This window comes from Platalea leucorodia (assembly GCF_965183815.1).
Source record: "Platalea leucorodia genome assembly, chromosome: 5".
NCBI lineage: Eukaryota > Metazoa > Chordata > Aves > Pelecaniformes > Threskiornithidae > Platalea > Platalea leucorodia.
The window spans coordinates 22,112,735-22,128,993 of NC_138827.1; the positions used below are offsets into that span (position 1 = coordinate 22,112,735).

Genomic DNA, 16,259 nt, shown 5'->3' on the forward strand with positions numbered 1-16,259 from the left:
TGGACATCATTTTTAATATTAAAGTATCCATATCTATTAGTAATACAACTTTTTTCACTGGCTTTTGAGGAGGTTACCAACCTGGCGAAAGGCAGTCTCCCAGGATGGATGTATGCTTGAAGCCATTCTCGTGTTTCACTGCTTCTGTATGTGGTGCCTACTTGGATATACTATTCTTTGGAGGCCCTGAACCCAACTGTGCCATGTCTGAGCTGGTATCGGTGATGTCCATCACTGGAGTGGATGAAAACAGACACGCAGGTAGAGAAATGCTAGACTGGAATGGTCTTTGTAAAGGAAAGACATGATATTATGGTAGATGCCAGAAGTGGCGAGTTTTGGATAGGGTTTGATGTGGAGGTTCAACACAAGGCAAGAAGCCCTATGAGAGGTGGAGTGACCGTGGTAAAAGCCATCACAGAAGTTTGATGCGAGAGGGGAGATTCAGTCTGAGGGACGGTGGCTGAGGAAAGGCCCAGCTATAGAGAGAGTCCTAAGAGAGAATAAAAAAGCAGAGCTCCAAGCTTGCATTTTCATGAGGACTGAGAAGAGGCAAGAAGTGGCAAAATGGTCCATGGGAAAGTTCTGAGAGGCTGAGCACAACTGAGGCTGAGCACAACTTTGGCTGATGATGCATGGTCCACTGCACACTGATCACACAAACTTACACTTGTCAAAAATATCAGGGGTGCCATTTGAATTGATGCGACAAATTTAGACCAGGCCAGCATGGTATATTGTCAGCCCTCAACTGCGGATTAGCAAAACCTTCTGAGTGACCCGAGTTATGTGGCTTCTGAACAGTGGCTTTTTTAAAATGGATTTTGTAGAGGTGGGAGGTAGTCATGTGGGGGTGGGGGGCATTAGGAGTGTTTTTGATGAGAGAAATCTTTTGGGCCGCCGGATGATTCCTTAATTAATCAAAGAGAAGGATTCAAGTAGAGCTGTACTTACTGCCAGATGATCATTATGTTATGGAAGAGGTTTGGATGGAAAAACTTGGAAATTCAGTGATAGACTAATGATGAATCTGCCCTAGACTTGTTCAGATATCCCGTTGCAGAAACTCTGCCTCTTGATGATTGGATTAATGGTTGAAAGAGACAGCTTGGCAGACTCGAATAAAAGCCTTTCCACAGATTTGCTTTGGAGGGCTTGAGCCTTTTAACCACATGGTAATTGCAAAGACTATAAATAAAATTTTAAGATCTAGTTTAAACAGTCTTTAATAAATTATTTTAATGCACTGTTATTGGATCCTCCTTCAGGATATCACAAGTCTGCACTTTCAGTCTGACAAGCTGAAATGTGCTCTCTGTCAAATTATCAGCTTGGTTCTGTCTCACATACTTAACGGAAGCCTTGATGTCCCTATTGAAGCTTCATCCTAATGCGAGGAGGGCTTTGTCATCTGATTGAAAGCATATCAGAGAAGAGCCATCAAGAGAATTATCTGGGACTGTTCTCTCAATGTTTTTCAAATGCTGGTCCACACCCAATGAATTATGGCTTTTCTTGCCTAGTTCCTTACCGAGACAGGCAGGACTTGGCAAGGAAACAGAGCGCAGAGGGACAACTGAGTGGAGACAGTTGCTTTGAAGCAACTCTGAAGCTGGACATTGCCACCCACCCAGTGCTGCTGAGGAGTCCAGTAGGTACAGAGTGGCTGGGAGCGGGCATTTGGGGCTGTACTGCACAGGTCTTCTGTTCTCAGCTGTTTGTGGTCATTGTGTGCTTTAAGATTAAAATCCGGGTGGCTGGGTAATTCCCTTACTAAATTTGTGTTCCTTTCTTTCTTGTCATATTGTCATCAAAGAAATTATACGAGGAGTCCATGACTCCCAGCAGAGATGGAGCTTCAGGTTGCACATGTAAAGCCTGAAGAACAGCATGGGATCTCAGATCTAGCAGGCTGGGTGGCTTAAGTAAAAGGTGTCATGCAGGGGAAAAAAAAAAAATTAAGCCTAGCTCTGAGTTCCCAGATGTAGAAACAGTGGCAAAATTCAACTTTCCTGGTTCCTAATAAGTGGATGAGTATTTAGCCTTAAACTACAGTGGCGCTTGGAAATCACTCAAAATATTTACATTCTAGAGTGGGGCTTGCTTAAGATGAAATATTGCATACCTGTCGATTTTCTTCCTAATCCTACCTGCAATGGACAGTTACAAGTTGTAGATCTCTGTCTACTCACCGATCTCAGCCCCCCCACACTATTTTTTTGATGTGTGCTGCACTAAGTTTTACATTTGAGTATCTTTATGAACCACCAAAAAGGCTTTTCTTACAAAGATAAAATGTTCCCCACCATCTGTGCTCTAGAAATAACATAAAACGCCCTTTTCCTGTTCTATGAGAAAATTTTCCATGTTATCAGTATTTGTAAGAGAACAAAACCAGAAAGTTACCTATGCAAGCAGTTAGGAGTACTGAGAAGTAAGCAGTGGTTTTTAACACTTTTAATTGTCTTTCCCCCGTAGCAGCAAACTACACATTATTTATTACTAGGGGTAACTTTGTAATGCATTAGGTGTATTCCAAAAAAAACCAAGAAACTGCAGTCATAGCATTAAGCAACACCAATACCCACACTGAAAAATATAGCCTACAAACTGGAGACCAGAGCCAAAGCTTAATCCCCACAGGTCTGTCGTTGTTATGTTGCATGCTATATTGTAAAGAAAGTAGACAAGTACAAACAAGAGTTCAAAACATTATATCTGGCGGTAGATGACCATGATTTAATCAGCTTTTTGTCCACTACTATACTTTTTGTATTTTACATATGGGGTCAGAGTCCACCGTTGTGCTGGTATAAATAACAATGCTACTAATATTAAAAAACCTTGCCTCTGTAAAGCAAGAATGAAGCAGCTCAATACTGGAATTCTATGCAGCAACATAAGTCCAAATAACTGTGGTGGGGGTTTGGATTTTGGGGTGGTTTGGGTTGGTTTTGGTTTTTTTTTTTTTTTAGCTTTCTAAAGCTGGAAATTATTACTGTGATCATGTCATTTGACTTCCTAATGCAGATCATAGGTGTTCCTTTGTCAAGCCTTTCTGTTGTATTTGTAGCATATGTCCTTCTCTTACAGTTGGGTTTGGAAAATACCTCTAATTCTAGCTTTTTTTTTTTTCCCCAAATTATTTCTCTTAACTGTCCAATTGAAATGAGACAACAGAGGAGAAAAAACACTGACACTTTCAGAGAGTTTGATCTCTGTGCAAACTGAGCATCCAAAGACAGTTTTCTCAAAACTGTTGCAGTAACTCGTAGCACAGACACGTAGCACCAAGAATTAGGAGCTTGCGGAAACCCCGCTGAGCCCTTACCTACATCTGCAGGCAGCTAAACCCCTTTGAAAATCTGGGCTCTAGGCCCAACCCTGCAAAGAGTTCTCTGTGGAAAGACTCCTCCTCCTGCCTGGGGCTGGCTGTAGGATAGCTATTTTAATAGCTGAAGCTTTCAAAACAGCCTGAAGCAGTCAGGAAAAAATAATGTAATAAGCGGCAAGTAGATGAGTTCCCAGATGATTGATTCTGGAGACCTTACAAGTTGTGATTTGTAAACAGCTGAAAAGGAAAAGCGATGGCTAGAGATGTACTTTCTAATATGCTTTGGGCCAGTTTCTCTCTTGTGTGATTTTCTGTGTGGTCACTTTCTGGCAAAGGAGAGGTCCCAACTCACTATGGTATGTGCTCTATACGCCCTTTGGACGCGTGTCAAAAGTCACATGTGATTAATATCTCTAAACTTTGCGGTATTAAAGATGTAGGAATGTGGTAGAGATGGAAAGTGCCTTATAAATGTGAAGTATTGTTTCCTGTGTTTCTGTTATTTTACTTTTTTCACTTAGGATTTTTTTATTATGGCAAGAGCTTAGCTCTACCTCTTACATTTTTGTCCCAGAAATAAATTGATCGGAACAAATGGGACATTTAACAGAAGATTGCACCACGTAACTTTTGTAGAGTCATTAAGGTAGATTTGATTTAGTGGCACTCATGGCTCCAAAGATGTTCAGTCATATAGGTCCTTGCATTTGGATAACTGTGGGACCTGGAAGGGTGGCCTGGACTTGTAAGAGTCTCCTAGTCAGCAGGGATTGCAGACTCTAAGGGAACCAATGCAATTCAAAAGCTCGTGCCATTTCCAACAGAGAAAATAGCAGAAGTTGTCACTCAGAATCAAATGTTAGATTAGTATTAGATATTTCAAAATAAGCCTTTTTAATAGCAATTTAATAGCAATTGCTCTATGTGGGTATTTTTTTTTTTTAAATGTCAGTATAAAGTATTTGGTATTTTAAGTCTTTAATTGTCTTGGCAAAAAGCCACTAACAGGCTTTGATTTTGGAAGCACATCTGTGTGAATGATCCTCGTGGGTTCATAATGGGTACGCAGGACTTGTCCATTAAGAGCTATTTTTAACAATGAAGTCATAACTGTAATGTAAAAGTAAAGCTAAAACTAAACTAAAAAAAAGTTAAACTTGCAATATTCTAGAAGATTAAACTGTCCCGCAGTCACAAAAGGTCTAAGGTTATCCCTGACGCCTATATTCCAACTTCTGTTATTAGCCTGATGGTCAGAGGAAGAGAATTTGTTAGCTCTGCACATCAAGAAAAGATCACAGCAGTAAAACACATGAGCTTGGTTTCATTTAGTTTTTCAAGACCAACTTTGGAAGCCAAAGACTTACTGCTAGAAAACCAACATAAGCATTTGGGGATCATTTCTGCAATCCCTTTCAGATGGATTCTGTTGTATCCAGGATCTTGATCGTAGCATCACATCTTATTACATCATCCAAAATACCTCATCAGATCGTTGGTTGGCCTCCAGCATTATATCTTTGCATGTCGCTGGCACCCTGGGGGTCCGACGCGTGAAATGCTCCTTTGAATGCATAAACCTGAAGGGCTGGGTTCTAGACTCAGGAGAGGAATTTGCCACTTTGCTGGGGAAGGGTTGAGTTGCCAGCTGCGGTCCTTTTTCTGGTCATGGAAAGGGCGCGAAGAAAACCAGCTAGTGGCGGTGACTGAGGCCTGATCTTGGGCAGGGGCACATACCCTCCCTCTTTCTGAAGGGGACCTCTTCCTAAACATCTATCGGCAAAACATCAAGTACAAACAGTTCTTGTGCTTACCTCCTTGGGTTGACTGTACATTGTATGGTCAAGGTCTGGATAACCCTTCCCGTCGTCTTTCCTTACAAGTCAAACCCTATGCCCTCTGCTTCTCTACTCTTCCTTGAATTTCTAGATTCATTTTTGATGCTGCTACCTGTGTCGTTGTAACGCGCAAAGCTCCCATGAGGCTAGGCAAGGCAAATAAGCACACAGACGTTGTCTGTATCCTGAATGAACTGAGCATGTTGCTCGAAGCCAGGTAGGTTCGGCTACAGGGCTACCGCATTGCGTTGCCAACACCTCTGCAATCTTACTGTGATTTCTGTTGGGTTTTTTTGCATTTTTTTCTTCTAAACTTTTTTTCTTGTCACTGACTCTTTGCTTCTGATTATTATTGGTTTGTGCCTCTAAATATTTGGCCCATATTTCATTTTGTCTGTATTTTTGTCACCTTTCCTGGCTTATTTGTCTTCAAGGGGTGTTTCCAGCAGCTCCCCATCTAGTTTCAGTCGCAGACGACAGTATTCTGTGCTCTCCGTTGCACGTCTGACGGGGCAGCACAGCACGGATCCTTGTGCTATCCCGTGAATAGCTGGAAGGCACTAATGCCAAAAACCAGAGGTGGTGGCGGGGGGTAGCGAACGCATCCCGGGGGATGTGCGGGGACGTGCGAGCGGGCAGACCGCCGCCGGCCGGGAGGCGAGCGGCTTCCAGGGAGCGGGAGCGGGAGCGGGGCCGGGGCGCGGCCCCCGCGCTGCCGAGCGCTCCCAACCCGCCTCTGGGGCCTGGGGACGGGCGAGGGGCAGCAGAACTCGGAACACCGCCCGGCGTGACCTGCCGGGGGGAATCACGGCGGCGCGAAGGGAAGGACAAAGCCTCGCCTCAGAGCTGCGGGAGAAAACGGGAGACAACGCGGTAGCGCCCTTCGGCCGAGCCGGAGGCCGCCGTGCCGCCGCCGGGCGGGGGCCGAGCCGCCGGGGCGGGAGGGGGGCGCGGGGCAGCCCAGCCCCTCACCTGCGGCGCCGGCGGCGGCGGTGGAGGCGACCCGCGGCTCCCCCCGCGCACCCGGCCCGGGGCTGCGGCGGCGGGGGGGGGGGGGGCGGCACCGGGCGACCCCGGCCCCTCGGGGAGCCGGGCGGGGGGGAGGCGAGCGGGGGGGCCCGGTCCGGGCCCGGCGGCGGGGCTGCAGGAGCGGGGAGGGGCGGCGGAGGCGGCGTCATGTGACCCGCTGCCAGCTCCTTTAAAGCAGCCACATGCGGCCGAGCAGCGGCCACAATCACGGCTGGCGGCGGCGGAGCGGAGCCGGCTGCCGGCTGGCCCGGGCAATCAGTGCGGAGCCTGCCCGCCCGTCCCCCGCGCCGCCTGCCCCGGCCCCCCGCTTGGGGAGCGGGGGGCTAGCGCCGGGCGAAGATGGCTGGGGCCATCATCGAGAACATGAGCACCAAAAAGCTATGCATTGTCGGGGGGATCTTGCTGGTTTTCCAAGTCATCGCCTTTCTGGTGGGAGGTCTGATCGGTGAGTGCCGAAGGTGCAAACTTGCTCTTCCTCCTCTCCTCGCTCGTGTTGTTTAGCTACTTGTTACAGTATCGCTGACTCGCTCCTATGATCTAATTAGCCCTGCCATTGTAGTTAAGAAAACACGGCTCCCTGGGCCTCTTTGTGCACATTTCACTCTAGTGCCTGCAAGAAAAGAAGGGGCAGAGAAAAGTTTTTTTGGCCTGGTTTCAGTCTGTACTTAAAGAAAGAGGAAGGGGGAAAATCTTCAGTATGGCGACTGATCGCGCAGGGAAGCCTTGCATTGCAAAGTTGGCTTTTTTAAACATATTTTTATTTTTTAAAAAATTCTTCCTCCACTCTTTTCCTACCTCTGCCCCTCCCCGTTTCTCGGCCTCCGGACCGACCGCAGGAGGAAACCTCACCGCTTGCGATAATGATAAAAAAAAAAAAAAATAAAAAAAAAAAAAGGAAAATTAATGGGCGCTGCTCCGGGCGAGGCCAGGACTGGTTTCGTGGTCGGGGGGGGCGCGTTTGGGGGCTGCCCCCCTCCGGCAGCCGCTCCCCGCGCCCGGCCCCGCTCCCCCCGCGCCGCCGCCCTCCCGCTTTTGTCCCGGGTCGTTTCTCCTGCGGGGACCCCCCCTCCCCGAGCCGCTGCCAGGAGGCGCTTGAAACCCCGCGGGGTCGGCTTGGGTTTGTTCCTGCTCACGGAAAACTCGGGTGGCTGCTGGGGGGGGGGGGGGGGGGGGGGCTTAAACCGCCCCCCCCCACCCCGAACCCCCGCCGTGCTCCGCGGCCCCCCGCGCCCAGCCACGGGGGACGGCCGCGGCCCCCCACCCGCGCTGGAAGCTCCGCGGGTGGCACCCAGCCTTCCCCGGGCCGCTTCCCCACGCCGGCGGGTCAGCCCGACTTTTCGCACGCAAATCTCCTCGCCTAAAACTTTTAAGCCCAGATTGCGTTTCTTTCTTCATTAGCTGGCAGGGAGCGTTACAAAATCCTCGGGGAAGCGCCGGCATAGGATGTAACCTTTGGCAACAAACTTGCAGCCGGGGTTTGCCATCCCTCTGCCTCCGGGGATTTTGATTTTTGCCTGGGGAAGGAGCTGGGGGATGGAAGGAGAAAGATGGAGGAGAGCAGGGTTTTGGGGCAGTCCCTGGAATTTTTTTTTTTTTTTTTTTTTTACTAGAAAGCAGCTGAGTTATGCGCCGGCTCCCTGTAATGATCCTCGTATGTATCTGACTACTTTGGCCATTTCCAGTGTTGAGATGTTCGGGAAGGGCTGGGCTGCCCTGCGGAGGAATTCCCGCCCCCAACCCTCCCCGCTCTCCCCGTCCCCCTCGGGCGAGGGCTGGCTCCCCAGGGATTTGCTCCCCTTCCTCTGGTGCAGGCTCGTATGCGGGGCTGTTGGGATTTTCAGTAACGACTGTGGGTAGCTGAAGTCACGGTGCTCGGAAAGGGCAGCGGGAAAATTTGTCGCACTTTTTATTTGGGAGAATAAAGTTGGGTTGTTCTCGCGGTGGTCTTTATTTGAGAGATATTGAAGAAATACCTACAGCCATCCCTCAGAAAGCAGATTCGGTGTTTCTGATGCACATTAATGCTTTGCATTTGTAGCCTCTCTAAATTATCTGTTCTTAAGAGCCATGGGAGTTCTACTAAACATAATTTTCAAAAACTTTCGTTTCCCTCATTCTCTTGCTTCAATTCCTCATCTTAATCACAAAGGAGGTGGTGGCAAACACTGAATTAAAACTCAGTTTTTCTAGTCCTGTGGGCCTGAACCAACACTAAAGATTATTGGGATTGTCTTTTTTTTTTTCTTCCTTTTTTTTTTCTTTTTTTTTTTTTTTTTTTTTCTTTAAGAGCTGGTTCAAGAGCAGGTTACTGAACCCGGTGCTGATTCATTAGATAAAAAGTCTTGGCCTGTGTTGTGCAGAGAAGCCAGACTCGGTGTTCATCTTAAAAGTGTTTTTCTAGTAGCTTCTTGCTTCTAAGTTTAAAAACATGAGTTGCTTGTACAAAAGGAAGGTGTCGATTGGAAAGGCCCGTTTCTGTTGTCATCTGGGGAGGAGTGTGATAAACAGATATGTTTATGTTTAGTTTCGTAGGGAATAAACACAAATGTTTTTGTTCAGATTGGTACGGGTTGGGAGATGAAAGAATTTAGATGCTGTTAGTTCAGTCTTCCATCTTGCCTATTGCCTGCCTCACCGGCTGCTGCCGCCGAGCACCCACGGCGGGGGCCCCCGTCCTGGGTGGGGGGCACAAGGTGATGCTGGGAAGCCGCAGGGGCAGGTCTGCTGGGCAGGGCCCGCTGGGGCCGAGCAGCTCTTCTGCCTACAGCGATTCGAGGGCGAGTCTCAACGTCTTGCATAAACTCAGAGCAACTTCGTACCGCTGGAGTAAGTGCATCTTCTATCTGCCGGGGAGTCCTAGGGGGTTATTGTGGGCAAACTTTCTTTAATTGCTGGAAAACCCCACTTCTGATCTTTTAGCAGATAAAACTGTACTCATCAATCACCCAAACTGGTTTTTCCTCTGCAGTATTTACCACTTCTGATGCATTCAAGGATTTAAGAGGCTCATCCCCCTCTTCACTCCAGTGGCTGTGGGGCAGCTGTGCTGACGGGCTCCAGCAGCTCCCAGCCAGCCCTCCTAGGAGCTGGAAGCCTGAGTGTATATGGTGCCTGTGAAACAACTGTAAGTTCCTACGTGTCAGCTAGGTGTGGTCCCCAGCACCTGGCACAGTGACACGCAAGCAGGGCATCGCAGCCCCGGGGGTCTGCATGCAACTCTTCCCAGGAACTAGCCCTGGAGCATGCCTTGCAGTCAGTGCCCCGGTGTCCCTGGAAGCTCTGAGGCAGTGGCTTGCGACCGATCCCTTGGACCACAGCTGGGGCCTGCAGCTCAGCGTTCTTGTCCTTTTAGTTAGTCCCTAGCACGTGGCATTCTGAAAGAGGCATCTGATGAGAAATGGGTCGGCGGCTGGCATTCTTCTGCAGCATGCCTGGAGACAGCGGGTGGGGAGCAAAGCAGTGCTATGAGTACTCACACTGCCGATAGCTCTGGCAGCAATGACACGGGACTGCTGCTTTTCAGAGAGGTGTGACACAAGGTGGGATGGGAGCTGAGGTGTCACTGAAATAGCGTTCCTGGTCTGGTTTGATCCAGTGTACCAAACAGACACCAAGAATCTAGTTATTTTAGTTTATTCAGGTCTAGACAAACCAAAATATGTACACAACTGGAACACAGCTACAAAGCTAAACCAGCTTTTCCTTTAGCAGTCAGTTAGGTCATATTTCAAAACAATGACTAAGTGCTCTATTTTAACAGATTACTTGTGCAAGTCCAAAACACACAAATGCAGCGCATTGGTACCTGATATGACAACGACAACAAAGCTTCATTTTTCTGAAATTGGGGTTTTCTGCCAGCGGTGGTTCTCTAGCTAGTTTTCGAACAGTCAACTGCATAATGTCTGAGTTTTAATACGGCTTGCACATTTCCAACAGCTCTTTTATTTTATTTAAAAGCAGGAGTCTTATCAGCTCTCACATGGATTTTACTCAGAACTGAATGTTGGCAAAGCATGAGATATACATGTATGGGAGTCATTCCCTTACCAGGGTGAAGCTCCTGTGGCAGTCTAAGGGAGCTTTGCAAAGCTAGGGAGTGAGGAAATGCCTCAAAAGAGAATTTTATTGAGCCGTTTCTTTGTTGTCATGCTATGGTAATGAACTGTTGGCTCTGGAAAACTGGGACTGTCACTGCTTCAAACCCTCCTGTTTTCAAGCCCTGCAGAATTTCTGGTGTCTGCTTCACTCCGTGGTAAACATCTTGTTTAAAGGTTACGCTTCTGGATTGTGTGTGTTATGTGTACAGTTAGGATGTATCAGTACTAGGTAAAACATGATCCATAAAATTAGTCATAATAAAACCTCATCTTCCCTACCCCGCTATAAGTGATAGCATACATGTATTATAGGAGAATGGGATAAAACAGGAATGGTTTCTGTTATCATTCAAGGCAGCATTAATGTTTGTGAGAAATTAGGCTAATGCTAATTTACAGTCATGCAGGCATTCCCAGGAGCTCTCGCATACTATGCATATGTATGCTCTCTGCCTTTTCAATATACGGTGTGGGTTTAGCCAGGTATCTGGCATCCTGGCTGTCTCCAGGGGTGCCACCAGGCTTGTACAGGCTTTGAGTTGTGCTAATCAGCCAACGTGGAGCCAGGTTAGCTGGTGACTGCCTTGGGCTCGGCGCCTGAGGACAAACCTTCCCACGGCTGGACCAGCTGCAGCATCCCTCTGGCCGTGCTTGTTACTGGGAGTTTTGACCAGGGCGTTCCAATGGAGGTCACATCACAACTGCTGCTCTAGGGCCAAAGGTGAGCCAGGACACCTTCTGTCCTCTCCTTCGGACTGCTGGCCAGGTGGTAGAAATTTTGTGTGTATGGAAATCTGACTTGGCTCTAGTGTGGGTTCAATGCCTCTTTGTTTTCTTTAAACGAAACTTTTGATTACGAATTATCTTCCTCTGTATACTTTGTGGGAAGCTGTTGATGGTGTTCCTCTTCCTAATTTCCTTTGCATCCTGGAATTCTTTTATATATACGGTATTTTAAAAAGAAAAAAAAAAAAAAAGGAAAGAAAGAAAACAGACTTTACTGCTCAAATCTGTCCAGAGTTTGTGGAGAGAGCAGGAAATTGTGTGTTAATCGAGTCCCAAAGCGTGGGGCACTTTTCGAAATGCTCCGTAGCTCTGCAGCTCCCACAGAGCACCGGAGAATGCTGAGCCTCCTGGGTGCTGCTGGCGCCCAGGCAGGGTTTCATGCATCTCGGTGGGCTTTGTGCCGCTGCCTGACCACCACAAAAGCTGGGCAGATGTACAAACCTGCAGCCTCTGACTCCGGCATGCTCGCTGGTTTGTTGTTAAGCTAGCTTGTGCTCCCCTGAATGGTCTGGTCTGTTCTAACGACCCAGGGTCAAGAAATTACCCCACCTTCCCTGCGGCTTTCTCTCTCCATTACTTTAGTCAAGCAAAGCGATGTGCCCCTGGTTTTCCAGTCCCACGGGAGGCTGTAGCAAAGAGCAAAGCTGCTGGGCAGGTGGGCAAGCTGCAACGGAGGGCACAGGAGGAAATCGGACAGCAGAGCTCTGTGGAGCAATATCCCTGCTTCAAAACTGTGATTTTTTGTTCCTTTAGAGAAGTTATTGAAAAGACAACTTTTCAATAACTTATTTTAAGTGAGTTACTTCTAGGACTACAAGGACGCCTTGTCCCAAGTCACAGATTATCTTGGTTTCAGTTCGAATGAGCTGACTGAATGCAGGAGAAGCTCTCTGTAGTGAAGACAAAGTCCAGGAGCAGGCATACATACAGTTAAGTACTGAAAGGCCTGTGCCCAACCATATGCTTTACAAATTTAACTGATTGGAAAAGTGGAGGTATTTATTTAGCACATGAGTCTTCTGGGACGAGGGGGATGCCTTTAAGAAGGTGCAGGTTCACTGCTCCCTTGCCTCGGCTTAAGGTTGAAAAAACAGAATTGTTTTGACTGGAGCAAATAAAACTTACTTGTGTGTCTCGCCCAGAGAGATAATGAGTCATGTGTATAAATGGCTGAGCAGCTATCAACAATTCCAGTTCATTATCTAAATGTCTGATTTGGCTCCTGAGCAGAGAGTTTCCAGGATTTAATTTTCCTTCCTGGGATTTCATTACCTTCTTGGGGCTGAACTGATCTTTTGACAGGAGAGACGCTCTGATTTCTAAGGTATGTGCCTGCAGCCTGCTAGGGAAGAGTGTCTGTGGGCTCCAGGACAAAGACCATTTTTATGTGCCTGACTTTCTTTCATCACCGGCCTCTCCAGAAGATGGGCAAGCTGTGCTGAATAGGTCGGTGCTGTACCGTGGACATGAATGCCAATAGACTGCTCTGTATAGACACATTCCTTTAGTGCTGCAGCCTTGGCAGAAGCACTGGGAGCCGATGAAAAAGCAGACATGAAAGGTCATGTCTATTTAGTTTAGGTCTGCTCAATTCTTCTTTTTAAGAGCTGTAACTGTAGCTGAATGGGCAAATGTGCCAGAAATGGTGAGTTCCCAGGCAGAAATGTCCATGCTGGGGGCCTGAGGAGCAGGCAGCGAGGCTGTAAATCCTCCGAGGCACTGGTTTTTTTGCTCTTCTCACAGTTGCATCACTTCCGAACTACAGTTAACTTGGGAGAGGTGCATCAGGGAAACTGTGCCTTGTACTTTGCGTAAAGACGGTCCTCTTGCTGCTTCTCTTTTCTACTGTGTTGATACTAACTACACAGGCTTGGTTTTAAACATGACCAAGCGGTGGTCGTGCTGCCTCTCGGAGCTTTGTAAGGGATAACGATTAAGCAGGAAGTCTTTTCGTTAGTAAATAACATTTATGGTCTTTGAAGTCAAGTTATAACTCTCTGATAGCCTCGGAAAGCCTTTGAAGGGCACAAGGTGTCCATCTGCTCCAGGACTGCCTGCTGCTGGCCCCAGCCTGGGGAAATGCCCGAGGATCTGATCCCTCCTATTCAAATGCAGATGAAATTCTTTACATATCTGAGTATTGGCGGTTTCAGGGTATCTTGTTATCTGTAGTGGTCGGCTTGGAGACTTCCAGGCTGTCGCTCAGGAGAAAAGCTGCTGGATAACATCGGGTCATACTGCTATTTTAGACCTCTCTTTGCAGGGATTTAATATCTTGGCTGGGCGTAGCAGGAAATGCATTTCATCCGAGTTGAAAATTGACAAAGGATGACTTGGAAGAAGATCAAACTGTCTGTGGCAATTAGTAAATCAGTTTTACTTTCTTTTTTTTTGTTCCCCTTTCTTTTAAATAAAATATTTTTGAATATATATTTCTGCATTTATGGGATTTGTACTGCTAGTGTTCACTTCATTTGCATTTGTTGCTGCTGTTGCATATGTATATGAATCATGGGGGTCATTCATTCAGTTCTCCAGCAAATATACTTGTACTCTACTGCCTCATAAGGTTTTATTGCTTTGTGACTTGCCTGGGGCTGAGGGAATAATCCCTTATCTGTGAGAGCAAGATTGTTCCCCAGAAGCCCTTTGGTTGGTGTTCTGGTGGCAGCAGCCTTGCAGGGTGCTTGGACTCCTGTTCCCACAGTGGGGATCCTGACTGCACTTTCAGGTTTAAAGGCTCTTGGCACAGCTGCTCCTCTGGCTCTTTGAGAACTGATTTATTGTAGAAAATCTCCAGTTTGTGCTGCTCTAAAGAGGCCATGCTGCACGGACAACTTTTCTGCTAGCACGGCCCAAAGCTGCAAAAGTAGCATTGAAGAACAAACCTTGAGCAAAAAAAAACCAGCCACCCCTCCAATACGAATACACATCCATCTCTCTAGCTACTGCATGGTTATAGGAAGCTAAGAAAGCATAGAAATTCCTCAAAACCACAGTAAGACTGTTCTGCTGGCTGTAGTGCTTGGTTAGGGACCTCCAAATCCTGACAGCTCACATACCACCCCAGGCTACTATAAGATGGTAGGTTTGAGTTTGGCAGAGGTCTGTGCCACCAAATATCATCTTTCATCCAGCCATACTCTGAACCGGGTCAGGACTACCATCACTCTCCAAATGAGGTGGGAAAGCCAGTGCTGCCCAAGCCAATCCTGTCGCTAGAGGAGGTACGTGCACAGCCCAGTCCTGGCTTGTTCTTCACGTCCAAAGCAGGAGACCTGAATGCAGAACACGAACTTGGGTCAGGAATCTCCCAGACTAGGCTTTGGTAGTTTGGACAGGTTCCTTTTCATGGTCTGAAACAAAAAAAGACAGAAACCTGTAGCATTTAAAAATCTACTGGAGACAACACAAATAAGGGTGTTCAGCTACAATACTATGTCTGGCAATTCCCACTGTAAATAAGGATGGAAATGGTGCCCTGGGGATTTAAAGGACTATGGGCTTCTATGGGTTTCTAACAGGTAGTGGCTTTTTTGTTTTGTTTGTTTTTTTTAAAGATTAATTAGATTATTTAAATGTACAGCAATTCTGCATATAAAAGCTGCTGCAGTATTCAGAAAAAGGCTTTCACGTAGCTTGTGAAATAGTAACTAGTAATAAAAAATAGTAATTTAAAGACTGCGTTAGTGGTCACTCTCATTAACTTATTAAACATCAAGGTCAGGAAAGAGGAAGGTAGAAAAGAAAACTTCCATGCTGCAATAAATATATATTTATAAATAATAAGTATATGTAATGTTATTCAGGTTCTCACTGTTCTAGTTGGAAAAGCTCAGTCCGTCGATGATAAATTAGCTTGTTTATTCCTATCCTGCTGTCGGTTAGTGTAATGAAGCAGAAGTCCATTGTGTGTGCTCGTTGGGTAGTGATGGCCCTGCACAGAAGGGGGTAATTGAGTAGAAAAGCAGAATGCTCCTGGTGCATGGGAGAAGTTAACACCACATGAGGTCAGTAGGATTCAAGCTTTAATCAATGTAGACACAATGCAATTGAGATTTTCTAAAGGGCTTGTTTATAGTGTGAGAGCAAGGGTCAGTAGTTAATTTGAAATGCTGTAGGTGTTCTGGATGAGAAGGTACAAAATATATATCATAGAGGTAAGTATTCATGTGGGAGAAGAGGGGGATGTTGTTCTTGTAACTGGGCTGAATGCCTTGTTTGCAGGAGTACGGGGGAGGGAAGAAGGAAGGAATTATTTGAGGGTTTATCACAGAAGCTTTTTAAAGATCTGCTTAATTTATTGAAATTAATAAACTGAGTGATGGTGGCTCTTATGCAAATCTAGGCATATGTAATATTGTAAAATGAAAACATTGAAAAATTGAGCTCGCTTATCTCATAGTAAATCTTCCTTTTTTTTTTTTTAACCTAAAGAGTTAAGTCTAAATACAGTGAAACAGTTGTGGTTTTTTTTCTCTGAGGAATGGTTCCTGAGGTAAGCCCCTTTGCAGGCAGGATCTTATTTTCTGCTTTTCTTCTCAGAAAAGAAACGGGCAATGAATGCTTACATGTTAATGGAGATAGATTGCTTCAAGGACAGTATAGCTGAAACTAAAGGAAAGCTATTATTGCTGTACTAGAGAGATGTTAAAGCGTTACCGGCTTAGCCCCCATCAACCTTTCAACTGGGACTTCAAGAATTAAAAAAAAAAAAAAAAAATTAGTTCTACAGCTGCTTTGTGCTATTTGCTAGCATCTTTCAGGGTAGGGCCAGTGGGCTATGAATGGTGCTGGAATTTGTCTAAATGAAACTCTCTGTTCCATTTGCCCTTGCCCATCCCCACGTACCATCACTACCATGCTTTGCAGGAGAGGTAAGCCCAGGAGATAGGTAGGAACAAGTTTTGCTTGTGGCACAAAGATGTGAAAGGGTATTTATTAAAGATTGATAGCCATTTGGAGAAAGTGGGCTTTATTTTCTTCTTTCTTAAAACCATTAGGTCGTCTTAGTCTTTTTCTTGTAGAAATTTGATGGTGAAATGTCATTTTTGCCATGTTTGAAGATTTATTAAAGGTTCATTGCCACTAAAAAGCTTCCTTACTCTACTGGGTTTTGCTTTCTCTTTTTGTATTCTACCTCAACTAAGCTTTGGGCCCCTAAGTTTTCTG

The 16,259-nt window shown here is 46.3% G+C and overlaps 1 protein-coding gene across 1 annotated transcript in view; it reads left to right on the forward strand.

The window, feature by feature from the left end:
• Window positions 1-6,540: 6,540 nt before the first annotated feature.
• The window catches only part of WLS (Wnt ligand secretion mediator), a gene marked incomplete at its 5' end in the record, with an annotated part of 38,392 nt that continues 28,673 nt past the window's right edge, over window positions 6,541-16,259 (forward strand). The window contains one exon of the mRNA XM_082314459.1: window positions 6,541-6,646. Within this exon, the coding sequence (XP_082170585.1) occupies window positions 6,541-6,646 (106 nt within the window). The remainder of the gene's footprint in view (window positions 6,647-16,259) is intronic.